Source organism: Sturnira hondurensis, unplaced genomic scaffold, assembly GCF_014824575.4.
Source record: "Sturnira hondurensis isolate 20B ecotype Veracruz unplaced genomic scaffold, ASM1482457v3 Scaffold0011378, whole genome shotgun sequence".
NCBI lineage: Eukaryota > Metazoa > Chordata > Mammalia > Chiroptera > Phyllostomidae > Sturnira > Sturnira hondurensis.
In genome coordinates this window covers 8727909-8751118 of record NW_028084009.1, presented here as the reverse complement: position 1 = coordinate 8751118, position 23210 = coordinate 8727909, and the positions used below count along the sequence as shown (strand labels likewise).

General features: G+C 66.9%; 1 protein-coding gene across 1 annotated transcript; it reads right to left on the bottom strand.

The window, feature by feature from the left end:
• Positions 1–946: 946 nt before the first annotated feature.
• On the bottom strand, positions 947–22620 carry COL20A1 (collagen type XX alpha 1 chain). Its single transcript, XM_037059838.1, has 36 exons — positions 22592–22620; positions 22359–22492; positions 20586–20696; positions 19961–20104; positions 19562–19726; positions 18501–18659; positions 18132–18251; positions 17423–17587; positions 16832–16984; positions 16406–16566; positions 16033–16162; positions 15292–15437; positions 15080–15203; positions 14851–14990; positions 14387–14516; positions 13865–14007; positions 13575–13707; positions 13067–13209; positions 12755–12884; positions 12412–12450; positions 11574–11712; positions 11226–11368; positions 10966–11075; positions 10604–10762; positions 10428–10505; positions 9895–9981; positions 9288–9341; positions 8483–8578; positions 8342–8395; positions 8202–8255; positions 8013–8066; positions 7385–7456; positions 6755–6790; positions 6587–6653; positions 6248–6394; positions 947–1041 (listed from the first exon to the last, which is right to left on the bottom strand). Exons 1-36 carry the CDS (start codon positions 22618–22620, stop codon positions 947–949), a joined length of 4044 nt encoding a protein of 1347 aa, XP_036915733.1.
• Between the last annotated feature and the right edge of the window lie 590 nt (positions 22621–23210).

Here is a 23210-nt window from a genome sequence, read left to right as displayed (position 1 = left end):
AGCCCTCCCAGCCCCAAGCGCCCCCCTTCCCCGTGGGACCCCGCATGTGGGCCCCGCCCCCAGGGGGAGTCTAGGTGTTTGCCTGTCGGGGGTCCTGGGGGGTCTGAGGCAAGCTCTTCCCGGGGCCCGCAGGTCCCCATGGGCCCTGGGAGTTTGTGAGGGACCCAGAGTAGCGGCCAGGACCTAGGTTCTGGGTCCCTATCCAGGCTTCCTACCCTGACACCTCCCCTGTGGGCTCCCCTCTGTGCACGTCCCTCACCAGGGCCCCCTGGGCAGGCACTTCCCTGACATGTCCACAGCTGTGGTGATGGTGGGAGACCCTGAGGAAAGCCCCTCAGGACCGACTGGGACCCTCACGTGTGCTGCTGGTGGTGCCACCCCCTCAGGGGGTGGTGCCACCCCCTCCCCTGTGGGCAGGGACCCCCACAGGCCCTCTTCCTCAGACCCGCCACTGGGGGCCAGCTCAGCCAAAGGACCACCGTCACCCCACAATGCAGGGGCCGTCGGCCCAGAGGTGGGGGGGGGGCCTGAGGGCTGGGATGGTCCTGGGGGCCCAGTGTCGTCCCCCAGAGGCCAAGTGCTGGTGGCATTGGCAGTGACCCTTGAAACTCTGGAAAACAGTGCCCAGGGGTGGGGTGGGGGTGGGCTTTGCGCCACCCCTCTTCCTGATTCTTTGGGAGCCTCAGTCAAGTACAGCACGTCCCCTCCTGGGGGTGACACTGGGTGGAGGGAAGAGGCAGGGGGAAGAGGGAGGGACCAGTCCTGCCGCGCCCCGCCAGGGCCCCTTGCAGACCCCGAGCGTCAGGGCAGCCTCGGGCAGGTGCCTGGCCACGTGTCCTGGGTCCCGAGGCCCTTGGAAGGTTCCGGGAATAATCTGGTGAAGTTTGGAGCTGAGCACACCAAGCACCCAGGGAGCCTGCTACTGCGGGGGTCAGGCTTGTGGGTCTCAGCTGGGCACAATGCCCATGCAGGAGATGAGGGGCGACACCCCTCGCCCAAGAGCCGTGACTCGAGGGCCCTGACTGGCGCCCAGGGGTCCTCCTGCCCAGGAGGGGGAGGCAGAGGCCCCAGGGTCCAAGTCCGGGGCCTCCTTCCCTCCCTGGCCCCAGGCAACGTGGGGCCCCATCTGCCCACTCTGCTCTGCTTCCTGGGGGCCTCGGGGCATCCTTCCTGGACGCTGCCGCCTTCCACGCCCACAGGGCGGCTCACCTGGGACGAGTGAGACAGCAGTGGGGACAGCCGGCCCGGGAGGGGAGCAGAGACACAGATCTCAGATGGGAGGCCCTCAATCCTCCTTATGTAAGTGGCCGTGGCCGCCAGATGCGCTGGCATCTGCCAGGAGCAGCCCTGGCGCCAGGCCCGTCCACAGACCTGCTTCTCTGGGCCGGGAGGGAGGCTGCGCACCAGATGGGGGACCAAAAGGACAAACCACAAAACCCACCGTCTGCAGCCCTCAGACGAGCAAGGGTCACTGACGTGGACACCAAGGACCCAGGACGCTGCTCTGTGGGCAGGGTGCCGCTGGCCCCGTGCGTCCTCATTTCTGTGCATTCATCGGGGAGACTCCGCTGCGGACCCCAGGGGTGGGCAGCCCATGCGGGGCCTCGCTCCCACCTCCCCCCATCTCTTGCTCACACTCCAGGCCAGTGTTTCCCGTCCTAAGTCACCCAGGGCCAGGCGAGGAGGGACAGGCCGGCGCCCCGAGGCCTGCTGGGATTGTCCTCACTGGTAGCTCCCTAGCTGCCCGGCCCAGTCCCTGGTTCCATACGGTGGTGAGGCATAGGCCTTCTCTCAGGGAATCAAGTAACAGATCCTGCCCTCAAAGGTACTGACCCCCTCCTGGCGAGCCTTTGGGGCACAGAGCACTCCAGGTGCACGCACACCTGTGCAAGGTCACGAGGTCACAGGCCATGAGTCTTCCTTGACAGCTGCCCCGAGGCACCTGCCAGCTGTGCTGGCTGGAACAGTTCGCTCCTCATCTCCTCGTCTGGTCTTTGAGTGAGCGGCAGGAGCTCCCTGTGTGTTCTGGTCCAAGGCTGGGGGTGTCGGGCAAGGCTTCCCCACTGTCCACGACCATATTTTTCATTTCTAACCACAGCTTATGAGGAAAAGCTTTGGGCTCTGATGAGGGACTAGGTCGTCTTTGCTCTTTCTCTGGTCGTTGCCTTGTGGATCCCCGTGTAAGAGACCCTTGCTTGTCCCCAGCTTGCAAACACCACCCCCCACTTCCTTCTGGAACGTTCGCAGCGCTCACAGGCCTTCAGGTTCACCAGGTTTTGGGAATTAAGTTTAGTGTGTGGTGCAGATGAGGGCGGACCATCAATGGTTTGGATTGGAGCCTGCAGCTGTTCCCACCGTTCATTGAAAACATCGCCCCTTGCCCCGGAAAATGCCTAAAACCAGGAGCCCCTGGATATCTCCAGGCTTCTCCCAGGTGTGGGTCGGCCGCTCCGTCCAGGCCGGAGCAGGAAGCGTGTCGTGTCTTCTGTCCGATGTGGTTCCAGAGGCCCCCACCCCCCACAGAACCGGCCCCTGCCCTCGGAGTCCTGCCCTCCCACACCGCCCTGGTGGGCCATCTGGAGTGTTCCGTTGCTGCAGGTGGGGTTATCTGGGGAGGCCTCGGTTGTGCGGCCCATAGCCGCCGGCACCGGGCATCCGGTCCGGCCCTGACCGGTCCCTTTTGTGGTCACGCCTCGGTCCCGCAGGGGCCTGTCTGGTGCCCGCTCGTCCCAGTGGGGGTTTCGGGGCATGTCGCATCTGAGAACTTTTCCTTCCCCACACAGAGGTCTCTACCCTCCCAGACCTGCCCTCCAGTGGCTCTGGTCCTGGGAAGTTAAAGAATGTTTCCTTTGTCTTCCTTACACTTCGTGGGAACGAATCTACAGTTGAAAAATCAACCCCGTTTGACATGCTGAGCCTTTCGATCCGAGACGGTAAACTTAGTTCTAGTTCTCAGGCCCTAAAAACCCACTTCTTGCAACGCCCCCACCTCCTTTGCTGGCAGCCCTGCCCCAAGGTGGAGCCCGAACCCACAGGTGGAGCCGCAGGTGTGGCTCCTGCTTCGCCCTCTGGGCCTGGGGGCGGCCCCGCCCTGCCTTGCCCTGCCTGCTCAGTTGCCAGCTGCCTCTGTGGTTACTCAGCCCACCCCGTGCATTCACTCCTCCTGATGCGTCTTTTTTGAAGACTTTATTTTATAGAGAGGGGAAAGAGAAAGAGAGGGAGAGAAACATCAAGGTGTGGTTGCCTCTCCCACACCCCCTACTGGGGACCTGGCCTGCCACCCAGACGTGTGCCCTGACTGGGAATCCAACCGGCGACCCTTTGGTTCGAAGGCCGGCGCTCAGTCCACGGAGCTACACCAGCCGGCTCTCCAGATGCATTTTCTGTGCTGCACAGGTTTCTCTCTGCACCCCACGCCACGAACACCGCCCCTCCCTCCTTGAAGATGCTGTGGTTTTCAGTTAACGGGCCACAGAGAACAGGGCCTTCTCTGTCTGGTCGTCCAGCGTGGCTTTGCTCTCAGGTGCCCCGTTTTCCCTGGTGAATTCATCTCCCAAACCTAAAGCGAGTGCTGTGCGTGTGGTGGTATGTGAGTGCGTGTGCTCATGTGTGCATGCTAGCAGTGCGCAGGGGTGTGCCTGGACGTGTGTGTCCAGCCCACAGCAGGGTCTACGGGTCAAGGGCCAGAAGCTCAGGCCCCAAGCGGGGCAGCTGCAGCCCTGGGCCCCTCCAGCCTTGTTCCCTCAAAGTCACAGAAGCGTCCCCACTTGCCGGCCTCCTTGACCACACATCCCCGGGGCTCCGCCAGCTGCCCCCCACTCTCCCCACCTCCCCATCTGTCAGGGCACTGGTGCGACTGGGCTCTGCCGATCCCCCAGCTCCCCCCCTTCCACCCCTGTGAGGAGCCTAGGACTCAGTCCTGGGATTAGTCTGGCTGCCTGTGCCCCAGGGAAGCCCACCCACCCTGGCTTCCACTCCCCTCTGGGATGGTGGTGCCCACACTTCTGGCCCCGGGAACGCCAGACTCCCCAACGCACCTGCCCTCTCCCCTTCTCCAGCTGGCCACTGCCAGCACCAGGAGCCTGCTCTTCAGCCCGGGGTCTGCTCCCGGGGCTCCCACCTCCACACCCAGGGGCTCATCCACCTCCTTCCTGGAGGACAACGGGTGAGATCCTGCCCCACCTGGCTCCCCAGGGTCCTATCTTCAGGTGGTCACAGCCCCCGGAGCTTCTGACAGCTCTCAGGACAGAACCCAGACCCTCCTGCCACGCTGTCCAAGGCCCAGCGCTGACCCCTCTCCCAGCTGTGCTCCGCCTTCCTGTTCCCCGGGGGCCTGGGGCCTGCCCGGCCTCATCCAGCCCTCGAGGCCCTGCCCCTGCCGAGCTTCCTCCCACCTTCCCTCCCTCCCTCCCTCCCTCCCTCCTGCCTCTGCTTCCCAGGTCCCCATGGAGCCCCTTGCTGGCTTCCCACCCTGCTCCCCCAGTCCTTCCTGTTTAGGAAACTGCTCTGTATTGAATCGATGAATCAGCTGGAGAGGCCCCCAGCCGGGGGATGGCCAGGGGCAGGCTGCTGAGGGGCTTTTGAGACCACCCAGACTCCAGCCTCGGAGTGCGGGCTGGGCACCGCTCTCAAAGCCCACCCCACCTGGGTGGCTCAGCCTGTGGTTCAGGCTGAGGACCCCTGGCCTGGGGGGGCTGAGCTCTGGGGGCCAGAGCTGGGGCTNCTGCTCCCCCAGTCCTTCCTGTTTAGGAAACTGCTCTGTATTGAATCGATGAATCAGCTGGAGAGGCCCCCAGCCGGGGGATGGCCAGGGGCAGGCTGCTGAGGGGCTTTTGAGACCACCCAGACTCCAGCCTCGGAGTGCGGGCTGGGCACCGCTCTCAAAGCCCACCCCACCTGGGTGGCTCAGCCTGTGGTTCAGGCTGAGGACCCCCGGCCTGTGGGGGCTGAGCTCTGGGGGCCAGAGCTGGGGCTTCAGTGGCCTTGAGGGAAGGGGGTAAGCCCCAAGGCAACGGGGAGACTGCGGGGTTGGGGGTCCTTGGATGGCTCCTCTCTGAGACGGGGGGGGGGGTCTCCACGACTTGACTGGGACACCCTTCGCCATCCCATAATGAGCAGCCACCACCCTTGCTGAACTCAGGTTTATGTGACCATGCGACCATGGGAACAGTACTCGGGGGTCCCAGCCCGCCCTCTCTGCCTGGACCTGCCGCCTCCGAGGCTCCCCAGACTCCCTGGGACCCTCCTGCACCGACCGACCAACGTGGTGTCTGGCACTCAGGGGTGGTGGGGGGGTGCCGATCACTGGAGGCAGCAGGGGGACTGTCCTGGCCGGAGAGAAGATGGGCAGGTCTGGGGACGCGGTGGAAAGTTGACACTGGTCCTTCCACCCAGCCCCCACTGCCCAGGGCGACCAGCCCGCATGAGTAGAGTGAGCAGGGCAGGGAGGCCCCGTGCCCCCACCCCCATCTGCCCAGCCTGGGGTCCTCCCTGGGTTCCTTCTGGGCAGGCTCCCCACACCCTCGGCCCCCGCTGGGTTCCCCTGGGGCCCCCACTGCCTGCTGCCCCCAGGCTGGGCTCACCTGCTCCTCGAGGGGACCCCGGGACCCCACTGCCCTGTGGCCACAGGCTGCCCGTCTGAGTGAAGGCTCCAGGCTCCCCTGAAGGAAGGGCTGTATCGGGACACAGGGAAGGAGCCCCCACTCCTCAGACGGAGGCTGAAAGCTCAGGAGGGGTTCCCTGAGCCCCCAACGGGCACCAACTGGGGGCTCCGTGGCTGAGGTTTAGGGTGAGGCAGGCCGGGTGGGGGTGCCGCAGGGTGAGGTCCCCATGACAGTGCCTGCAGCTTAGCTGGTCCCAGGTGCTGCACCTGGCTCTGAGCCGGGGGTTCCTACAGGTAGGGCCCCTCCCCCACCCATGGTGCAGCACCTCCCGCCTCCCCCCAGGCTCCTTGCTCGGCTCCCTTCCTCAGCCTCTCCATTTGCTCTGTGCCCCAGTCAGAGGGATGGACACGGGACAAGGTCACTGGACCAGGTTTCCTGTGCATCAGAGGTGAGGAGGTGGGAGGAGGGGCGGAAAGACAGGAGAGGGGACGGAAGGCTGGTGGGAGCACAGGGAGCCAGGCAGCCTCCAGTTCTGCAGGGCCAACCTCTGAGGGGTCTGGTCTCCCCGCCCGGCCACACAGAGACCAGCCCCTCAATAGTGCCGGGGCATCGTCCCCCCAGATGCCCCTCCAAGGGGCTAGTACCTCTGTCCTCAATGTGGGGGCCAGCATGTCTCCCTCCTCCAGGGAGATGGGCCACAGTGCGTGCGATCGGGGGCCCCGAGGCCTCGGAAACGGGCAGCGGGGGCCGGCTGCTCTCGTGGAGGAAGGAGTCGAACTTCAGCATGTGCGCTGGAGGGGGGTTCGCGAGTCAGCAGGGGCGGGCGGGGAAGACCCCTCGCCTCCTGGACTCCGCGGTGTGTGGTAAGGAGAATGGCCAGGCAAGGCTGCTTCTGCTGGGATTGGGTGGGGGACTTGTGCCCAGCCTGGCCCTGTGGGGACAGTGACAGCGTGGGGTCCTCTCGAGGAGGCTGGGCCACTCACTCTGGATGGCAGACTCGCAGGCCTGGCTCACAAGCTGGTAGATGGTGGCCAAGGACTGGGGCTCGCCCTGCGAGGAGAGACAGGCGGAGCCCTGACCAGGCCGCCTGGGGTGGGGCCAGCACTGTCCCCTGCCCCCAGGAAGTGCCATGACCCCCCACACACACTTACCTTCTCTCCTCGCTCCCCCTTGGGCCCTGGCAGCCCCTGGGCCGGAGGAAGAGGAGAGAGAGGTGAGCCCGTGGCAGGGGGCCCCGACTGGCTGCTCCCCTCACTCCCCTGACTCCGGCAGCCCTGACCACCCTGCAGCCTGCCGTCTGTCCGTCTGTCCATCTGCCCACGGGTGGGCATGGTCTCTGATCCTTGGAGGGTCAGAGCCACGGGGCCCCCAGGACCCGCATCTCAGATGGGAATGGCCCGATCTCTGGAAAACCCAAGGAGGACAGACCCTCCCCTGGCCTGAGACAGCCAGGCCTGGACACCCCTGTCCCAGCCTCACCTACTCTCACCCACCAGGCTCCCAGGACCCTGCGGGGAGGGCCGGGTGGGGGATGAAAGGCAGAGGGAACAGCCCGGTCCCTCCCTGAGGCCCCTGGAGCCCACAGCCCCAGCCCCCACCTGTCTGTCCCCAGCCTGGGCAGCCCCACGCTCCCTGCTGCAGACAGCCCCCAACCCTGTCCCCACACGCACAGGCCTCGCTACACACGTGCTGGCCACCGGCCTCCCTGGGGAGGGGACACAGCACACGTGTGTCCCCTCCCACCGCCCGCTGAGGGGGTGTCAGGCGAGGAGAGAACTTACCGTGGGTCCCACTGCCCCTGGGGGTCCTCGTTCCCCACCGGCCCCCCGGGCTCCGGCCATGCCCTGGAATCCCTGGGGAGACACATGGGCCGGAGTCCAGCTGGACTGCAGCCCCCGGTGAGTCTGGCCTCCCACCCCAGCCCTGCCTGGTCCTTCGGGTCCCCCCCACCCTGGGCCCAGACCAGGCCCTTGGTCCGTCCTTCCTGCAGGCTGTGCCCCGCACCCCCCTCAGAGGGGCGGCTCCGCCTCCCAGCCTCCCTGGCATCTGGCTCAGGCACTGAGCTCAGCACAGACCCCAGGAAGGGCCGGGCTGGGAGGGAAGGTGCTTCTCAGCGACAGAGGCGCCCCCCAGCCCGCCCACAGCAGGTAAAGAACCCCGGCACCTCACTGTGTGTGGAGTTGGGGCGCAGGTGTGACTGGGGCTCCACATGGAGCTGCCTGGCGGCAGGGGAGGAAGCTGCCTGCCAGGGCCCGGCTGCTGCAGGGCCCTGGGACCCAGGAAGGTGCCCGCCCAGGGGAGTGGGGCCTCCCAGGCCACCTCGTGGGTGACCTTGCTCCGTTCAGTCCCAAAAGACCTAGGGGAGTGGGGGTGGGCAAGGTTGGGGGCTCTCGGGGAAGCATTGCCTACCCTGGGTCCGGGGGGTCCGGGCAGACCGGTGGTGCCCTCCAGGCCTCTCATTCCCTGAGGGCAAAGGAAGGGACTCGGACCCTGCACACCCCCACGGCGGCCCACACGGGGTCCACGCCTGTGCCTTGCCGTGAGAGCCGTTGAGCCCGGCCACCCTCACCAGACCCTCCCTGCTGGCTTGTCTCCCACCTTTGGACCCTGGAGGCCAACCTTCCCGGGGGCGCCCTGGTGGCCGGGGTAGCCCTGGAAGAGAACAGACGTGCTGGCCAGGCTGGGGCCAAGTCCGACCCGGGAAGGAGGTGCTGTCCCCGAGCCCCTCCTGCCGCTACCTGCAGGCCTGGGGGTCCATGGTCCCCTTTCTCTCCTTTGACTCCTGGTGGACCCTGGAGGAGAAACAGACTGAGCAGCGCGGGTGGGGGGGGGCGGGGGGCGTGGACAATGGGGAGGAGGGAGAGGGAAGCAGCACCTACCACGGGTCCCTGGACAGTTTGGCCCTGCGCCCCTGGTGACCCCTGCTGACCACCAGGACCCTCAGGTCCAGTCTGTCCGGGTGGCCCGGGTTCTCCCTGGAGACATAGGCGGGGGAGGGGCTGAGCAGGCCCAAGGTCCCTTTGGCAGACCCTCCCTCAGTGGTGCCCCTGCAGCAGCCCCAGGCCACTGGCCGGCCTGTGGTATCCAGACCCCGGTCCACAGAGCAGCCCGACCCCACGGCTGCCCCTGGGAGGGGCCCTGCTGCGACCCCCCTGCAGCTGGGACCTGGACCCCAGTCCGTGGCTCCGGGCCCAGAGCTGGTGAGCGAGGAAACCTGGACCTCCAGGACCACAAGTGGCAGCACCGCCATGTGGACGGAGGCCACAGGGAAGACGCCCGCCCCCCCCCCCGGTCTTTGTGGGTTGGCAGTGCTCCAGAGAGAAACCCCAACTCCCTCTCGTGACCGTGAACGTGAACATCTAAATCCAGGACCACAGGCAACCAGCTCAGCCCCACCAAGTGCACAGCCTCTGAGGGAGGGACCCAAGGACACACATCCAACAAGAGTCCCAGCGACTTCCTGAGGCGCCACCACCACTTGGCAGGGATGAGAACAAGTGGCCAGGGCATATCTGCCGCTGTCACCGGGCCAGGACCAGTGGATGGCAGGGTCGTGGGTGCGTGGCCGGCAGCTAGTCCCTCCTGGGGAAGGCCCTCCGCCCGAGGTCGGATACCCTTGTGGATGTGCTGGGGGCCCTTCCTGGGAAGGCAGCACCCAGGCCCCCCAGAAGCCCCATGACTTACCCTGGGCCCTGGGACGCCCTGCTGTCCTGGGGCTCCATCCCTGCCAGGGAGGCCCTGCGGGGACACAGCAGGGGTGAGCCCAGTGTGGCCCATGGGGAGCAAGGCACAAACTCCAGTCCCCGCCACCGTCAGGTGGAGAAGACCAGCGCGCCCTGTGCCCTCCTTCCTCCACAGCCGCCGGCTGCTCTGAATACTGGGGAGCAGGCGGCCCCTCGATGGTGAGCTCTGCACACCAGCCAGCCCAGGGCCAGCCTCATGGACCCACGGTCCCCCTGCTCTTGGCCCTGGAGCCTCCCTGAGGGTGGCAGAGGGCCAGGGCCTGCCCCACGATGAGGGGCATGACTGAGCTTCAGGGAGGGTGGTCCTGGGCCCCCTCCTCAACCAGGACAGGTGGGACATGCTGAGTCCCTCCCCAGAGGAGGAGGATTGGCTCAGGAGAGGGGGCCAGGGTGGACAAGACAGCCAGGGGACACAGGACATGTGCCCCCATGGGTGGCAAGCTGGGGATGGCTGCTGGTGCCAGACTCCCACCTAGGGGCATGGGAAGGCGCCTCCCTCCTCTGCCCGTGGCTGCGAGACATGGCCGGGGAGGGGCTGCGGGGCTCACCGGAGGCCCCTGGGGTCCTGGGGGCCCAGAGGTCTCTGAGGAGCAGGTACAGGCAGAAGGGGAGGCAGGGCAGGCAGCTCCGTCCTTCTGGGAGAAAGGAGACTGGTCGGTAAGTGGGCCCTCCCTGGGCTCTATCCCTCAGGGAGGCCTCACACCCATGCCTGGGAGGGGTAGGGACCAGCTCCTGGGGGCCAAGCCCAGGCCACCCAGCACGAGCCCTGAGCAGGACCCCTCTCTCCCTGCCGGGCAGGCCCCCAGCCTGGCCAAGCCCAGCGTGGGTGCAGGAGGGAGTCCCAGGAATGGGTCATGGCCCCACAGGCTGGGCTGTGAGTACCCCCTGGCCGGATCCACCCCCATCACCTCCAGCCGGCCGTGTCCCCAGGACCTCCAAGATGCTCCCCCGAGGCCACCTCCTTCAGGAAGCCCACCCAGGTGTCCCCCAGCACCATGATGATCAGGGTGGCCTGTGGCACGTGGAGGGCACACGCCCACCTCCCGACGCCGGGAGCTCGAAAGGGCACACGCCCACCTACCAACGCCGGGAGCTCGCAGCACCTGTCCTCCTCAGCCCAGGTGTCACTGCACAGGAGCCGCAGCATCTGGAGCTGGAGCTGCAATCCGGGCGGCGGGCGGTCAGCGGTTGTGGCTCCGCTGGGTGGTCCGCCGGCCCCCAACCCCGGCTGGCCAGGCAAGACAAAGCCAAGCTCACCGTGGCCGAGCCACCTCGGGGGCCCCGGGCCTTGGCCAGCCTCCCCAGCGTGACAAAGCCAGAGGCAGGAGGGCTGCCCGCCACCCCGATGGGCCTCTCGGCCACCTTCCTGCAGTCCACGTAGAGCCGCACCTTGGAGTGTCCCACGGCCACGTGCACCTGGAGGCAGGACAGGGGTTCCCACAGCCGTGGCCAGGCTGCGGGGCCAGGCTCTGGGCCCTCACCCCTCGCAGTGGGCCGGCTGGGCCCACGCAAGCCCCTCCCAAGACTCGTAGGGGCAGGTCTGTTCCAGAACTTGGGGGCAGCTGAGGCCCTTAGGCAGGAGAGTTACAGGCTTTGGTTCTCCCAGAACCTTCCAGGACCTTGTGGAAGCTCCCAAAGAAGATCCTCTTCACTTCAGGCAGGTCAAAGGTCACTTCCTGCAAGGCCGAGCTGGGGTCGCGGCAGAAGTAGGTCAGGGACTTCCTGCCGGCTGCGGGGGCAGAGCGAGGGGTGCGCTAGACCCCCGCCGGTCCAGGGGGGATGGGGGTGGCCCCCGGCCCGGCCTAGGGGGTTGCTCAGGACCTGCAGCCTCTGAGGTGCGAGGGCCCCTGGGCCCGCCCCGTGTCCACCCCTGACTGACCATCCAGCAGGACCCCCAGGACGGGCTGGAAGTCCTCGGCCGTCATCTGCCACAGTGCGAAGGTCTCCCGCGGCGTCTCGGGAAGCAGGCGCAGCAGGAAGGCTACCGTGTGCTCCGGGGGGAGGGGGCCCGGGTGGATGTCACTGTGGGGCACCGCTGCCCCTCAGGCCCACGCACAGCAGAGTAGGGTCCACAGGACCATGAGCTCCCCTGCCTCGGTCTCCCCACGTGTCACACGGGTTCTCGGGGAGTGAGCTCCCTCCCAGGCTGTTGTGGAGTCAACCAGAGGTGCCCGGAGGGCCACCCCGTCACAGCCCGTGTCCTCCCCACCGGGCCGCAGCCCCTCACCTGGCCCGGCGGGTCAGCTGAGCGTCCCTGAGCAGCGTGAAGGTCCTGGCAGGGCCCAGCGCCGAGGGCTCCATGGCGATGCCGCGCAGGGACGCGTACTCCTTCTCCACCAGCCCGAAGGCCGCCATCAGGTCAAAGCCTGGGGCCCAGCGGGGGGGGGGGCCCAGGATGGGATGGGAGTGAGGGTGGGACAGGCAGGAGGTGGAGGGAGAGACAGGCATCGGGGTCGTGCGGGGCGGAGCCGGGACACAGACACAGGGGCAGGGTGGCGAGGAAGAGGCACAGAGGGGAAACCTGGGGCCCTTGGGTGGTGGGGTCCGGGAGGGGGGCTTCTGTCCAGGTGGCCAAGCCCTGACCCCAAGTGGCCCCTTTCCCTCTGCCCTGACCAGGCCCCCCTGTGTCCGGTCTCAGCAGCCTTGTCACTTGCTCTCGGGACACCCCAGGGAGACTCGGCCAGCAGCACAGGACAGGGGGCTCTCCCACACCCAGCAGACACGCCTCCCCCGTCAGCCCTCTGTGGGGAGGGTCTCGGGCTCGCCGAGTGGCTCCGGGGGCCCCTCCGTCCACCCAGAGCCCAGTCAGCAGGGCTGACGGGGCAGGACCCAGGGCCCCAGTGTTGCCACCGCTGTGCCCATCACAGACACACCCTTGGACAAGCCTCAGTGATGGCGCTGTGAGTGGGGGAAAGAGGAGCCGGCCACCCTGGAGGGACCCTCCTGTGAAGGGCTGAGCCCGCCTGGTTGCCCTCCAGCAGCCTGGCCCCATTCCCCAGAGACCCCAGAGGAGGAGAGAAGCAGGTGGGGGCGGGAAGGGAGGGCAGGTCACTGGGAGGACCCACCTGCAAGGGAGCCGTTCGGGTGGAGGGCCGGGCAGGCTGCTGAGGAGCCACAGGGAGTTGGGGTCAGCTGGGGGGCCCTGCCCCGTGGTCTGGAGACAGTTGCTGTCCTGCGGTCCTGCCCTCTCCAGGGTCCTCAGGCCTGTGGTCCCCATGACTCAGGGATGGGGAGGGACAGGGATTGGGTCCTGCTGTCTCAGGGGTTGAAATTCCAGCCCCTGGACACCCACAGAGAGGGTACCAGCCACCCAGAGGTGCCCTGAATGGCTGGGGCAGGGTGGTCGGGGGACACCGCAGGTCCTGAGAGTCTGGGGCTGCTGGGGTCCGGGTCCCCGTGCCCACTTACCGGTCCAGCCTGTGGTGGCCACGGCCGCACTCTCTCCTGCCTCATACACTGCGGAGACCAGGACCCTGTACTTCATGGCTGCCAGCAGGTCAGGGAGCGTCACGTGGCTCCTGGATCCTGGAACGGAGACCTGGGGGCCCGGTCACCTGAGCCACCTGCCCAAGCACCTCGGCTCATCCAGCCTCTCGGCACCTTTCTGGCCGTGTCTCAGCCGGTTAAGCCCAACAGACAGGCAAGACACGTCCCCCCCTACCCCTGCCACCAGGACCCCAGGGTCCACGAGGGGCAGTGGGTCCCGGCTCCGAGACCCACCAATTTCTCGGGTCCGGAGCCTAAGGCCAGTGCATAGGTGAGCCGGTAGTGCAGGACATGGCCAGTCGGGGGCGTCCAGCTGACCCGAAGGCTGTTTGGTGACTCAGAAACCAGGGCCAGGTTGGAGGGCGGTCTCCGACTGACTGAGGGGGTGGGGCTCAGCAAGGACAGCCGCAAGCTCCGCCCCACCCCCATCCTCAACCCCTGAGACCCTCCCTCCCAGCCCCACGGGGCCCACCACACCCTGCTGCCCTGTGGTCTCAGGACAGACAGGACCCACAGCTCAGCCAGCCCTGGGACCCAGTGAGCATGCCTCATGCCAGGTGATTTGGGCCCCTGGCTGCCCCAGGAACACTTGCCCCGAGGGGCAGGAAGGCCCTGAGACCCCAGCAACCAGGCCAGAGGGGCAGGAACCTGAGAAAATGCCAGTTAGCGGTCTGGGCTCATGGAGTGGGGGCATCTGGGGTCCCCAGGCTGTCACTGCCCCACAAAGCCGAGGGCCACCTACGGGGGGCATAGCGCAGGGACACGGGGTCGCTTCGGGCCCCGTCCCGGTAGTAGGCCAACACGGTGATCTCGTGCTCCGAGCGCCTCCCCAGGCCGGTCAGGACGGCCTCGCCCAGGTTCCCTGGGACGGAGACCTGTGGGGAAGGGGACCGAGTCCGCCCTGTGAGTGGTGGCCTCACCCAGGGGCCTGGCACGCAGTCCAAGGGCCGGGCAGGCAGGTCCCTGAGGTGATGGGCTAAGGTGTGAGCCCCCCAGGGGCTGGGTGTGGGGAGGGGCTCTGCTCCCTCATACCTCATGAGCCTTCCCGTCTCCCAGAGGCATCCACTTGATCTGATAGACGAGCACCCCGGACGTGGCCGCTGCCACCCACGTCAGCCGGACCTCGTCCCCAGGCAGCTCCGTCACTGACAGCCGGCTCGGGCTGGGGACTCTCCCTGGAAGACGAGACAGAGAGACTGATGCTGGGAGGGAGGCCGGGATGACCCCCTTGGTGACTCATCAAAGGGTTCTTAGGTGCTTGATAAAGAGGTTTTGGGGACGTGGCTCACCCTGGGGAGCAGACGGGACCAGTTTCCACGTGGTGGCTGTCCCCACACTCCCCTCTCTGGGGGGAGTGCAGACCAAGCCTGGGCTGCCTCTGGAGGTGGCCCAGCCCCCAACTCTGTTCCAAACCCGGGGAACCCTTGCCCTGCACCCCGGCATCAGCCCTGTACAGGTGCCCGTCCCAGCCGGCTCAGGGCCGCACAGAGCAGACACTGCAGTGTGCGTGCTGGTCTGAAGCCCCCATGGGGCAGAGGGTCACAGGCCACTCACTCGTGGTCAGGTGTCCAGTTATCGTGGAGGAGCTGCCCCCAGGGAAGAGGCAGGTGACTCGGACGGTGTAGGTGGTGGAGGAGGAGAGAGGCCCCAGGGTGACTGAAGTGGCGTTCCCAGGGGCCTCCGTCTGCAAGGCAGGTGTGGACGTGGTCTGGAGCTGCTGTCCAGGGTGGGGGAAGGGGTAGGGTCCCCTACTCTGGGGCCCTGCCCACCCCCCAAAACAGCAGATAGCTGCATTTTCACCCCCATAGCACCCCATGCCCCCAGCCTCATCGGGGCTGTTGTTCATGGTCATTTTAGAGTTCTGCACTTCACACATGTCTCCCAACCCCCAGGCTGGCCAGACTGGGGACCTGGGGGGGACAGCTCTGTGCACCCCTGCACCAGGCTGTGAATGCGGGGCGGGGCAGCTGGGCATGCCAGGCCCCGGGGAACCCCACAGGAAAGCAGCTGGCTCTCACCTGCCCCGAGTGGCTGCCCTTGGTGGACACGAAGCTGACCCTAAACAGGCGCACAGGCCTCAGGGGGCCCTCCCAGGACACTCGGGCCGAGTCATGTGTCACATCCGAGAAGCTCAGGTGTCTGGGGGCGGCCAAGGTTGCTGTGGACACGGCAAGGCCTCAGGGACTCGCCACCATCCCCAGCTGTATAGGGGACGTGTGGGTGATGGTCGGGACAACAGGCACTCACGGGTCCTGACGCGGATGCCCCGGGCCTCGCTGGCCTGTGCCCCCTGCAGGCTGCGCACCCGGACGTCGTAGTCCCTGCCGGGCTCCAGGCCTCCCAGCAGCACCTGTGGCTGCCCCACCTGCACCTGTGTGGGAGGTGCTCACGTGGCCCCTGCCCGCCTCGCTCCACCTGCAGCGTGGCCCTAGTCACCTCCGCCACCCTCCACCGCCCACCTCTCTGGCCTCCTCCTCGCCCTTGGGAGTGGCCGATGTGCACCGCACCAGGTACTGGGTGGCCCCGGCCGAGGGCTGCCAAGTGAGGTGTATGGTCCTGGGTGTCAATGCGGCCAGGGTGAGTGCCTGGGGTGGAGGCAGAGGCGCTGGAAGAGGGGACAGCACAGGCAGAGGTCACACCACAGGCCCGGGGACACAGAGCTCCACAGCCAACTCTAAATGTCCCCAGACTTCACCGTGGGCCAAGCCTCCAGCCCACGGTTCTGGGGACGCAAGGCCACCTCGTAGGCTTCTGCTTAGGGTGGGCAGGCAGTGGTCCCCAGGGGCCTGCCGTGGGCTTGGGGTCCTGGGAGAGCTTCTGGACCCCAAGGGAGAGCTTCAGGGCTTCTGTGCTGACCGTGGCCGTGGTGGCAGGTACACAGCCCTGCAAGCGTTCTCAGAGCCAGTGGCCTGTGAGCCTCACATGCTCAGTCGTAGGCCGTGTCTCACTGCCCTGTGACGGGGCTCAGGGCCACCCAGGGCTGCGGCCCAGTGGCCATGGGGGTCCCAGAAACCCGGAATAAGTAACAGTGACAAGTCCCAGGCCAAGTGGGCGGGGATGCACATGACATCACTGGTATCCAGAGGAGGACGCCAAGAGTCAGAGCAAGCGGTTCACCGCCTCGCCTTGGTCACACAGGACGTGGGGGCAGTGCCCCCACCCCAGTGAAGTCTGGACCCGTGACTGCCGACGCCCCCCACCTGTGGTCACCAGGCCGAGCAGGCCCTCGCCGACCCCCGCCTCCGAGACAGCGTGCACAGACAACAGGTACTCGGTGCCAGCGGTCAGGTTGTGCAGCTCCGTGGACGAGCTGGGCCCGGCCACCACCACCTGGAGCAGAGCCCGACGGGGCGCGCTAGGGCCACCTCTGGCTTCTTAAGTGCCCCCGCCCCGCTCCCTGTTCCCCGGGAACCGAGCAGTCATGGGCCACGTGGGTGCCCACACCAGCCGCACCCTGCTCATGGGCCCAAGTGCACCCTGAGGACTCCGGGCTGATCGGGGCCACACCCCGTGTCCCTCCCCCGCCATGACTTCTCCTGAGGGACTTGGCCTGGGGCAGCAGGGGCCGCTCACCTCCCTGGGGACGCCGCCCCTGGAAGGCCGCCACACCACCAGGTACTTGAGTGGTGGCTGTGGGGCTGGAGTCCAGGACAGGTGGACACTGGAGGAGGTCACCTGGGTCAGGACCAGGCTGGTGGGAGTGGAGAGGGGGTCCCCAGCTGCTGCTGGCTTGGCTGAGGGAGGAAAGGCCCAGAGTCAAGGGCCCCTCCCCCGCCCCACCCCGCAGCGGGTGTGAGAGGCTCTTCTCCCCCTGGTGGCCACGTGAGGTAGCACAGGTGGGGGCTGCAGATGCCCAAGGAGCCACAAAAGTGGGGCGGCAGGGGTTTTAGGAGGCCCTTGCAGAGGGCACGAGCCTGTCTTTCTTCCCAAAGCGGCGGGGCAGCGAGCGTGGGCGGCCACGCCCTCCACCCCCACCCACCGGCGCACCTGGGCTCTTACGCGGGCTCCGGCCCTGGACCTTCTGGCAGATGAGGCGGCTGAGCAGGCCGGCCAGTGTGCGGAGCTGCGGGAAACCCTGCACGTTGTGGACCGTGACGTCCAGCGGCTGGGAGGCCAGCAGCCTCAGCTCGGCCTCGTCGGCGTTCTTCACGCCTGCCCACGGGGCGCGGAGCGTGAGGCAGCGCCCTGGAGCTCCCGCCCCCACTTCTTACAGCTGGAACCGCGGCCAGTCCCAACCACCCAGTGACTGGGTGGGGACCATCCCGGCCGGCACCTCAGGCCCCAAGGCCCCGGGAGGGGCCACGGGGTAAGGGCTGGTGCAGAGGCGAGGCGTGGTGGGGAGGAGTTTACAGAGGATGCAGCTCACATCCGGCTCCCCACCACCTGTGCCGGCTCTGCGGCCGCCCTCCAAGTGCCCTCGGGGGCCCATGTCCAGGCTGGGGCACCATCACCAGCTCCAGGAGCCGGGATGGGCCTTCCCTCATTGCAGACTTGGGGCTGAGGCTCGGAGAGGCCACCGGACCCCAGCCCGGGAGGAGGCCAGCGTGGTGGGAGCCCACAGTGGTGAGGCCGGAGGCCCGGATTGCTCACCCACAGCGAAGATGTCCACATCCAGGCCTTTGAGGATGCGGCCAGCAGCGTGGGCGTCGTCCTGGGACTTGCCGTCTGTCACTAGGACCACCACCCTGGCGGCCTCTGGACGGGGCCCCGCTCCAGGCCGCAGGTTCTGCTCCAGCACGTGGGTCAGGGCCAGGCCTTGGGGGCAGTGGGGACACGGTACAGGGCTTCACCCTGACCCAGCACCCTCCCGGTGGGCTGATCCTCCAGCCTTCAGCCCTGTGCTCTTCCCACCATGGCCGGCCATCCTGGGCCCTCCAGGCCGGGCTGTCCACAGGACAGTGACACCTCCTCCCTGCCCGCAGAGGCCCCCACAGTCTGCCGAGGAGCAGCTGGGGCAGCTGGGGTAGGGGGGCATGGTGTGGGGGTGTGGGGAACAGGGAGCAGACTGCTAAGGAGACACCCCTGGGGGCGGGGCCTGCTTCCAGCAAGGCCACGCCCACGCCCACTGGCATCCTCTGCAGAACTTCTGTCTATGGGAGAGACTGTGCCCTTGCTGCCGGACAGAAGCCACATTCTCGCTAAAGCGAAATCACCTGGTTAGTAGTTCGCAAAGATGGGCGTGGGGTTGGCTGTACCCAGCCCTGGGCCTGGTTTATGTACAAGTTTGCAAGTCCGGGAAGAGCCTGGGAAGGGAGGCTGCCTCCCCGGGGCAGCGAGAGGGGCGGGGCTGGGGGCGGACCTGTGAACGTGTTCCCGCCTTTGTAGCGCAGGCTTCGGACCGCTGCCAGCACCTCCTCCTTGGTGCCGAAGGTGTTCAGGTCCCACTCTGTCTGGGGGTCTCCACTATATTGGGTCAGGCCTGGAAAGGGGGCGCTGAACGTGGTGTCCCCGAGAAGAGAGCCCATGCTTTCACGGTCCCCATTCTCCACAGAGGACCGGCCAGCATGTCCTCCCAGGAGCTGGCAGGCGAATCGGTCCCATGGGGGTTCCCCAGGAGCCCCGCCTGGCAGCTGCAGGCCACAGCGGGCAGCAGAAAGGCCCCTGGGAGCTGGGGTGAAACTGTGAGGGCCTCGGCGGAGGGGCCACAGGGCAAGGGGCCAGGACCCACCAACTTGAACTTTATCCGGCCCAATTTCAAAGGGTTCGATGACGCTGGCCAGGAAGTCTTTGACCTGCTGGAAGTGGCTGTGGCCGATACTCCAGGACCCGTCCACCAGGAAGATCATGTCCACGGGGGTGGGGGGTGTGCAGCGGAACTGGGGGCCGGCTGGGAAGGCAGGGAGCCGGGTGCGTTGTAGGCAAGGCCCAGTGCTGCTGCAGGGTCCTAAGCGGCTCCCACCCCGTCCCTGCCACCCCCAGCAGGATCGCCTTTCCTCGGGAGGGTGGGGGGGGCCACAGCACTTGGCCTCCAAGTGAGGCGTGGGCCGAAGCCTGGAAGACACAGACCCCAGAGGTGCTGGGGGCTCACCAGACTCAGAAAACCCACGTGGACCCTGGTCCATGAGGTCCGCTCCTGGAGCCCTCCAGGGGCAGATGCAGCCCCGGATGCTCTGCCCTCAGGGGCACAGCCAGCTGGCCACCAGGCACGATTACCTAGTAAAGGCTGCTATTTGAGGCTGTCCCCCCACCCCACCCCCCAAAACCTACCAACACCCAGGCCCAGGGGCAGAGGCTGCCCAGCGGCAGGGACTACGGAGGTGGGTCAGCACCGTGGACAGCTCTGTTCAGCAGCTGAGGCCTCACCACGGCAGTGCTGGCCTGAGCACCCAGGAGCTCTTTGAAGACAAAACCTTGTGGCCCCTGCACCCCCATCTCCAGGGCCTGGCTCCCTGAGTTTCGCCCAGAGTCACGGCCAGACTGGAGGCTCCTGAGAAGGCAGGTGCCATGGGACCCCACCTAACGAGGGAGGCATGACCCTGCCCGTCGGGCCTCATGCACAAAGCCGGCACCCAGGACACGCTACTGGGCTTCTCTCTCTCCTGCAGATGCCCCGGAGTGACTGCCTCTCTGAACTGGGCAGGGCAGGGGCCTTCCCCTCAACCAGGGCCCTCCTGGGGGGCCACAGCTGTGTCACCTCCCACCAGCCACACCCCGTGGGTCCAAGTGGGCCCCAGAGAGCAGCCACAAGCTCCCATCAAGGTGACAGCCGTACCACAAGCTCCCACGTACCCCCGCCCCTTGCGAACCCACCGCGAGTGGGAGGACCTTGGCTTGGGGCTGCAGTGACTTGGGACTCAAGGTCTGGGCTCCCCACGAGGGTGGGCGAGGGCTCCACAGCTGCCCCCAGGGGCCGCCAGCTGCTTCCACCCATGGGGTGACTTTTCAAGTCCTCGACTGCAGGCAAACACAAGGGGCTGTCAGGACCCCACCGGGGCAGGAGCAGAGCCTCCAGGGTCCTGGGGGCCCCTAGGAAATGGGCAGGGGCGTCAGGGGTGATGACTGAGGCTACTTGGGGGCAGAACGCAAACTCGGGCCTGGGGGGAACCCCCGCCCGGAGGGGCTGCCAGGCTCAGCTCCAGCCACCCGGCCCACCCCGAGGCTGGGAGCTGTGGAGGGCGGCGGACTTACTCACAAACGCCCTCCGAGCCAGCAGGACACGCCTGGAACCCGTGAGCTCGAAGATCTGCAGGGTGTACCCCTTGGAGGGGCTCAGACCCCCCACTGTGGCCTTGGGGGTCTTGGTGGTCAGCATCACCTCCTGCTCCGAGTCCCCTGGAGCGGGGGCAGGGAGAGCTGTTGAGGCCACGGAGGCGGGTGTGCGTGCGCGCATGCGTGTGTGCCTGTGCGTCAGGTGGTGACATTCTCTGCCCTTTCTGTGACCGCACACTCGTGTCTGTGAGCTTTCCTTAGGGGTTTGAAAATTCGCGCCCTGGTCAAGCTGCGGAGCTCGGCGGCAGGCCTGCATGGGCGGGGCCTTGCAGGACCCCAAGCCTCGCTCATGTCCCGGTTGTCCCTCCTCACCCGCCGACGGCATGCAGAACCCAAAGGGGCCCTGCGCAGGAGCGGAGACTGGCGCCTTCCGCATTGCTGGGCACGGGCCCACGTGGGACACGCGTTTCCCGGCTCCGTGCTCCACCCCCAGAGCAGGTGTGGTGGAGTCCCGCAGACGTGTGGATGCCGAGACGCGGGACGGCCGTGCAGTGAGGGCGCGCATGCTACCACCCTCACAGCGACAGGAAGGCGCAGCCCGTACCGGCCACGGGCTTCACTTGCACCAGGTAGCCGAGGCCGGGCCTCTCCGACTCCGCCCACTTCATCTGCAGCCGGTCTTCCGGCAATACTGCCAGCCACAGGCGGCCGCCTGCTGAGGGGGCAGGACAGGGCAGTCAGGACTCACTGCAGTGACCACACCAGCAGCTGTGGGGGGCCAAGGTGCCTGCTGTAAACGATGTGAGGAGGCCTTGGCCCCACGGGGAGGCCGGGGGGGGGGGTGTGGGTTGGACGGGACCCTGGCCCCATGGGCAGGCACCTTAAGATGAGGCCCCACCCAGGGCTGGAGGGGGTCCTGGTCCTCCTAGGGGTCCCAGGTGCCAGGGCTGCCCCGCTGGCTCTCCAAGGGGTGTCCCTGGCTGCGGCTGAGGGAGGCCTGGGCCAGCTTCCTGGAGGTGTGACGACTACCCTGCCAGCAGCTGCAGGTGCTGAGTCCGCCAGGCAGCTGCTGTCCCACCAGCTGGAGCCTCCGGCTTCAAGGCCCCAGTGTGAAGGGACGGGTAGTGGGTAGAGCAGCTGTGTGGCTGTGGCTGACCCCCAGCTGCCAAGGTCACAGCAGGTCCACAGAGCCCCATGGGGGTGGGGACCCCAGGACGTGAGGGTGCTCTGTAGGAGTAGGGGTCTCCCGGGGGTGGCCATCCTGGAGGATGGAGGCAGCAGTGGCCTGAGCCCCAGGGTGGGACCTGACCTCCCAGGGAGGCTTCCGGGAGCCCGTGGTGGGGGTGGCTATTTTTGGAAAATGGAGACAGAGACGGGTTTCTTCTGGTCGCCTCACGGCGGGCTGGGGTGCACAGAGAAGGGGGTGGGGCTGGGGGCACCCAGGCAGACACAATGCCGGCTTCAGAGCAGGGCAGAGGCGCCCAGCGCTGGCAGCCCAGCGGCTCCCAGGGAGCGAGGGGCGGAAGGACAGGAATGTCTGGCCCGGGGTGGGGGCTTTGAAAAGCCATTTGTGAGCGGGGGGGGGGGGGGCCCTGGCTGTGGCTCATGAAGGGCCCTCTGTGTGTCGCCGTGCCTCTGGGGACCCCACACTGAGGGCCTAGACTGATGGGGAACCCCACCCACAGGCCTCCTTGGGGTGGGGCTGCTCGGCTCCCCAGTCCTGAGCTCATCTTGTCATCAGTCACTTGCCTGCACCCAAGTGACCCATGGTGTGTCCCATTAGAGCCACGAGGGCGGGCGGGCCCCCCAGGCAGCCGTCACTGCCTGGCAGACCACCAGACAGAAGGCAAACAGGAGCGCAGGTTGGCTCCTGCCAGCCTGGCTGTGGCACCCCCAGCAGACGCTGCATTCAACCTCGTGGGGGGCCGGGGGCGAAGGTGGTGAGAATGTGACCCGCCCCCCCCCCCCGCCTTGGCCATGTGTCTTAAAGGAGCTGGGAAGGTGCCGGAAGCCAAGAGCCAACACCCCAGGTTCGGGTTGGGTGGGGCCACTCTTACTGTAGGCTTAAGGCGTTTGAAAGTTTGACATGGAAAAAGCGTCCATGGCAGAATTGAAAATGAAACATTAATGTGACAGAATGAAAAGCGGTGGGCCAATAGCTGTTTAAAAAAAAAAACAGAACAGGAGTATCCCCACGGCAAGGTGGAAGGTTGCGAAGCTGAGGCCCAGGCTTTGGCAGAGGTGCCCACACCAGCCCTCCGGCTGTCCCACCCCGCGGACGGGTTGGGCACAGATTTCACTGGGAACAGCCACAGTGCGGCTCAGGGGCAGCGAAGGCTCCATCCCCAGCAAGTCCCCACCCTGTGTCCTTCCTTACCTTGTCCCCGGCTGAGGCCCAGGGCGATGCCCAGCCACAGCCAGACCCCCAGGTGGGGGCGCACACGGAGGCCCATGCTGCTCGGCCTGCGGGATGAGAGGCCACTCTGCCTTCTGTTGTCTGTCTGTCCCCTCCTGACCACCACGCCAGAGCTTCAGCACCACGCCCTGTGGACCGGGGCCTGAGCCCACTCTGGACGTCCACACATAGCTGTGGAGACCCTCAGTGCTCACTGACGGCCACTGTGCACCATGGGCTGCATCCTCGCTTCACAGCCTGAAGCAAGAGGCCAGCTGCCCCGCTGCCGGTCACCCCGAGATGCTGGCTCAGTCACCGCTGGGCCGCGTCCCACTCTCAGGACCCTGTCCACAGGCCAGCGTGCATCCTGACCACGGCTGCAGCTCCTCGCTCATCAGAGGACCAGACTAGCCTGGCTGCTGTCAGGGCCTCACAGCCAGGGGAGGAAGCAGGCAGAGCCCCAGCTTGAGCAGAACCTCTGGACAGGGGCAGCACACAGCCTCTGGGTAGGTTGGGGTCCTCGGGGGCCCTCTAGGGGTGCCCCACAGGCTACCTCTGGGCCTCTGCTGATGGTACAGAGGGACACCCCACCTAGGGTCTCAGGCCCTGTCCACCCTCAGCCCAGCCTCACCCGGGGAGGGGCAGCCAGGATGGGCATGCCACCCCGCTGCCGAGCTCCTGGGCTCCTCAGGCGGGGAAGGGGCTGAAGGGCTGTGTGGGTGCCTGGCCCCTCCTGACCCACACTCTGAGGCCAGACCTTTCCTTCCCTGGAACCCAGGCCTGGCTCAGTGGGACCTCTTCCGGGGGCCCAGAGCCCTCAGTGACACCCCCGCC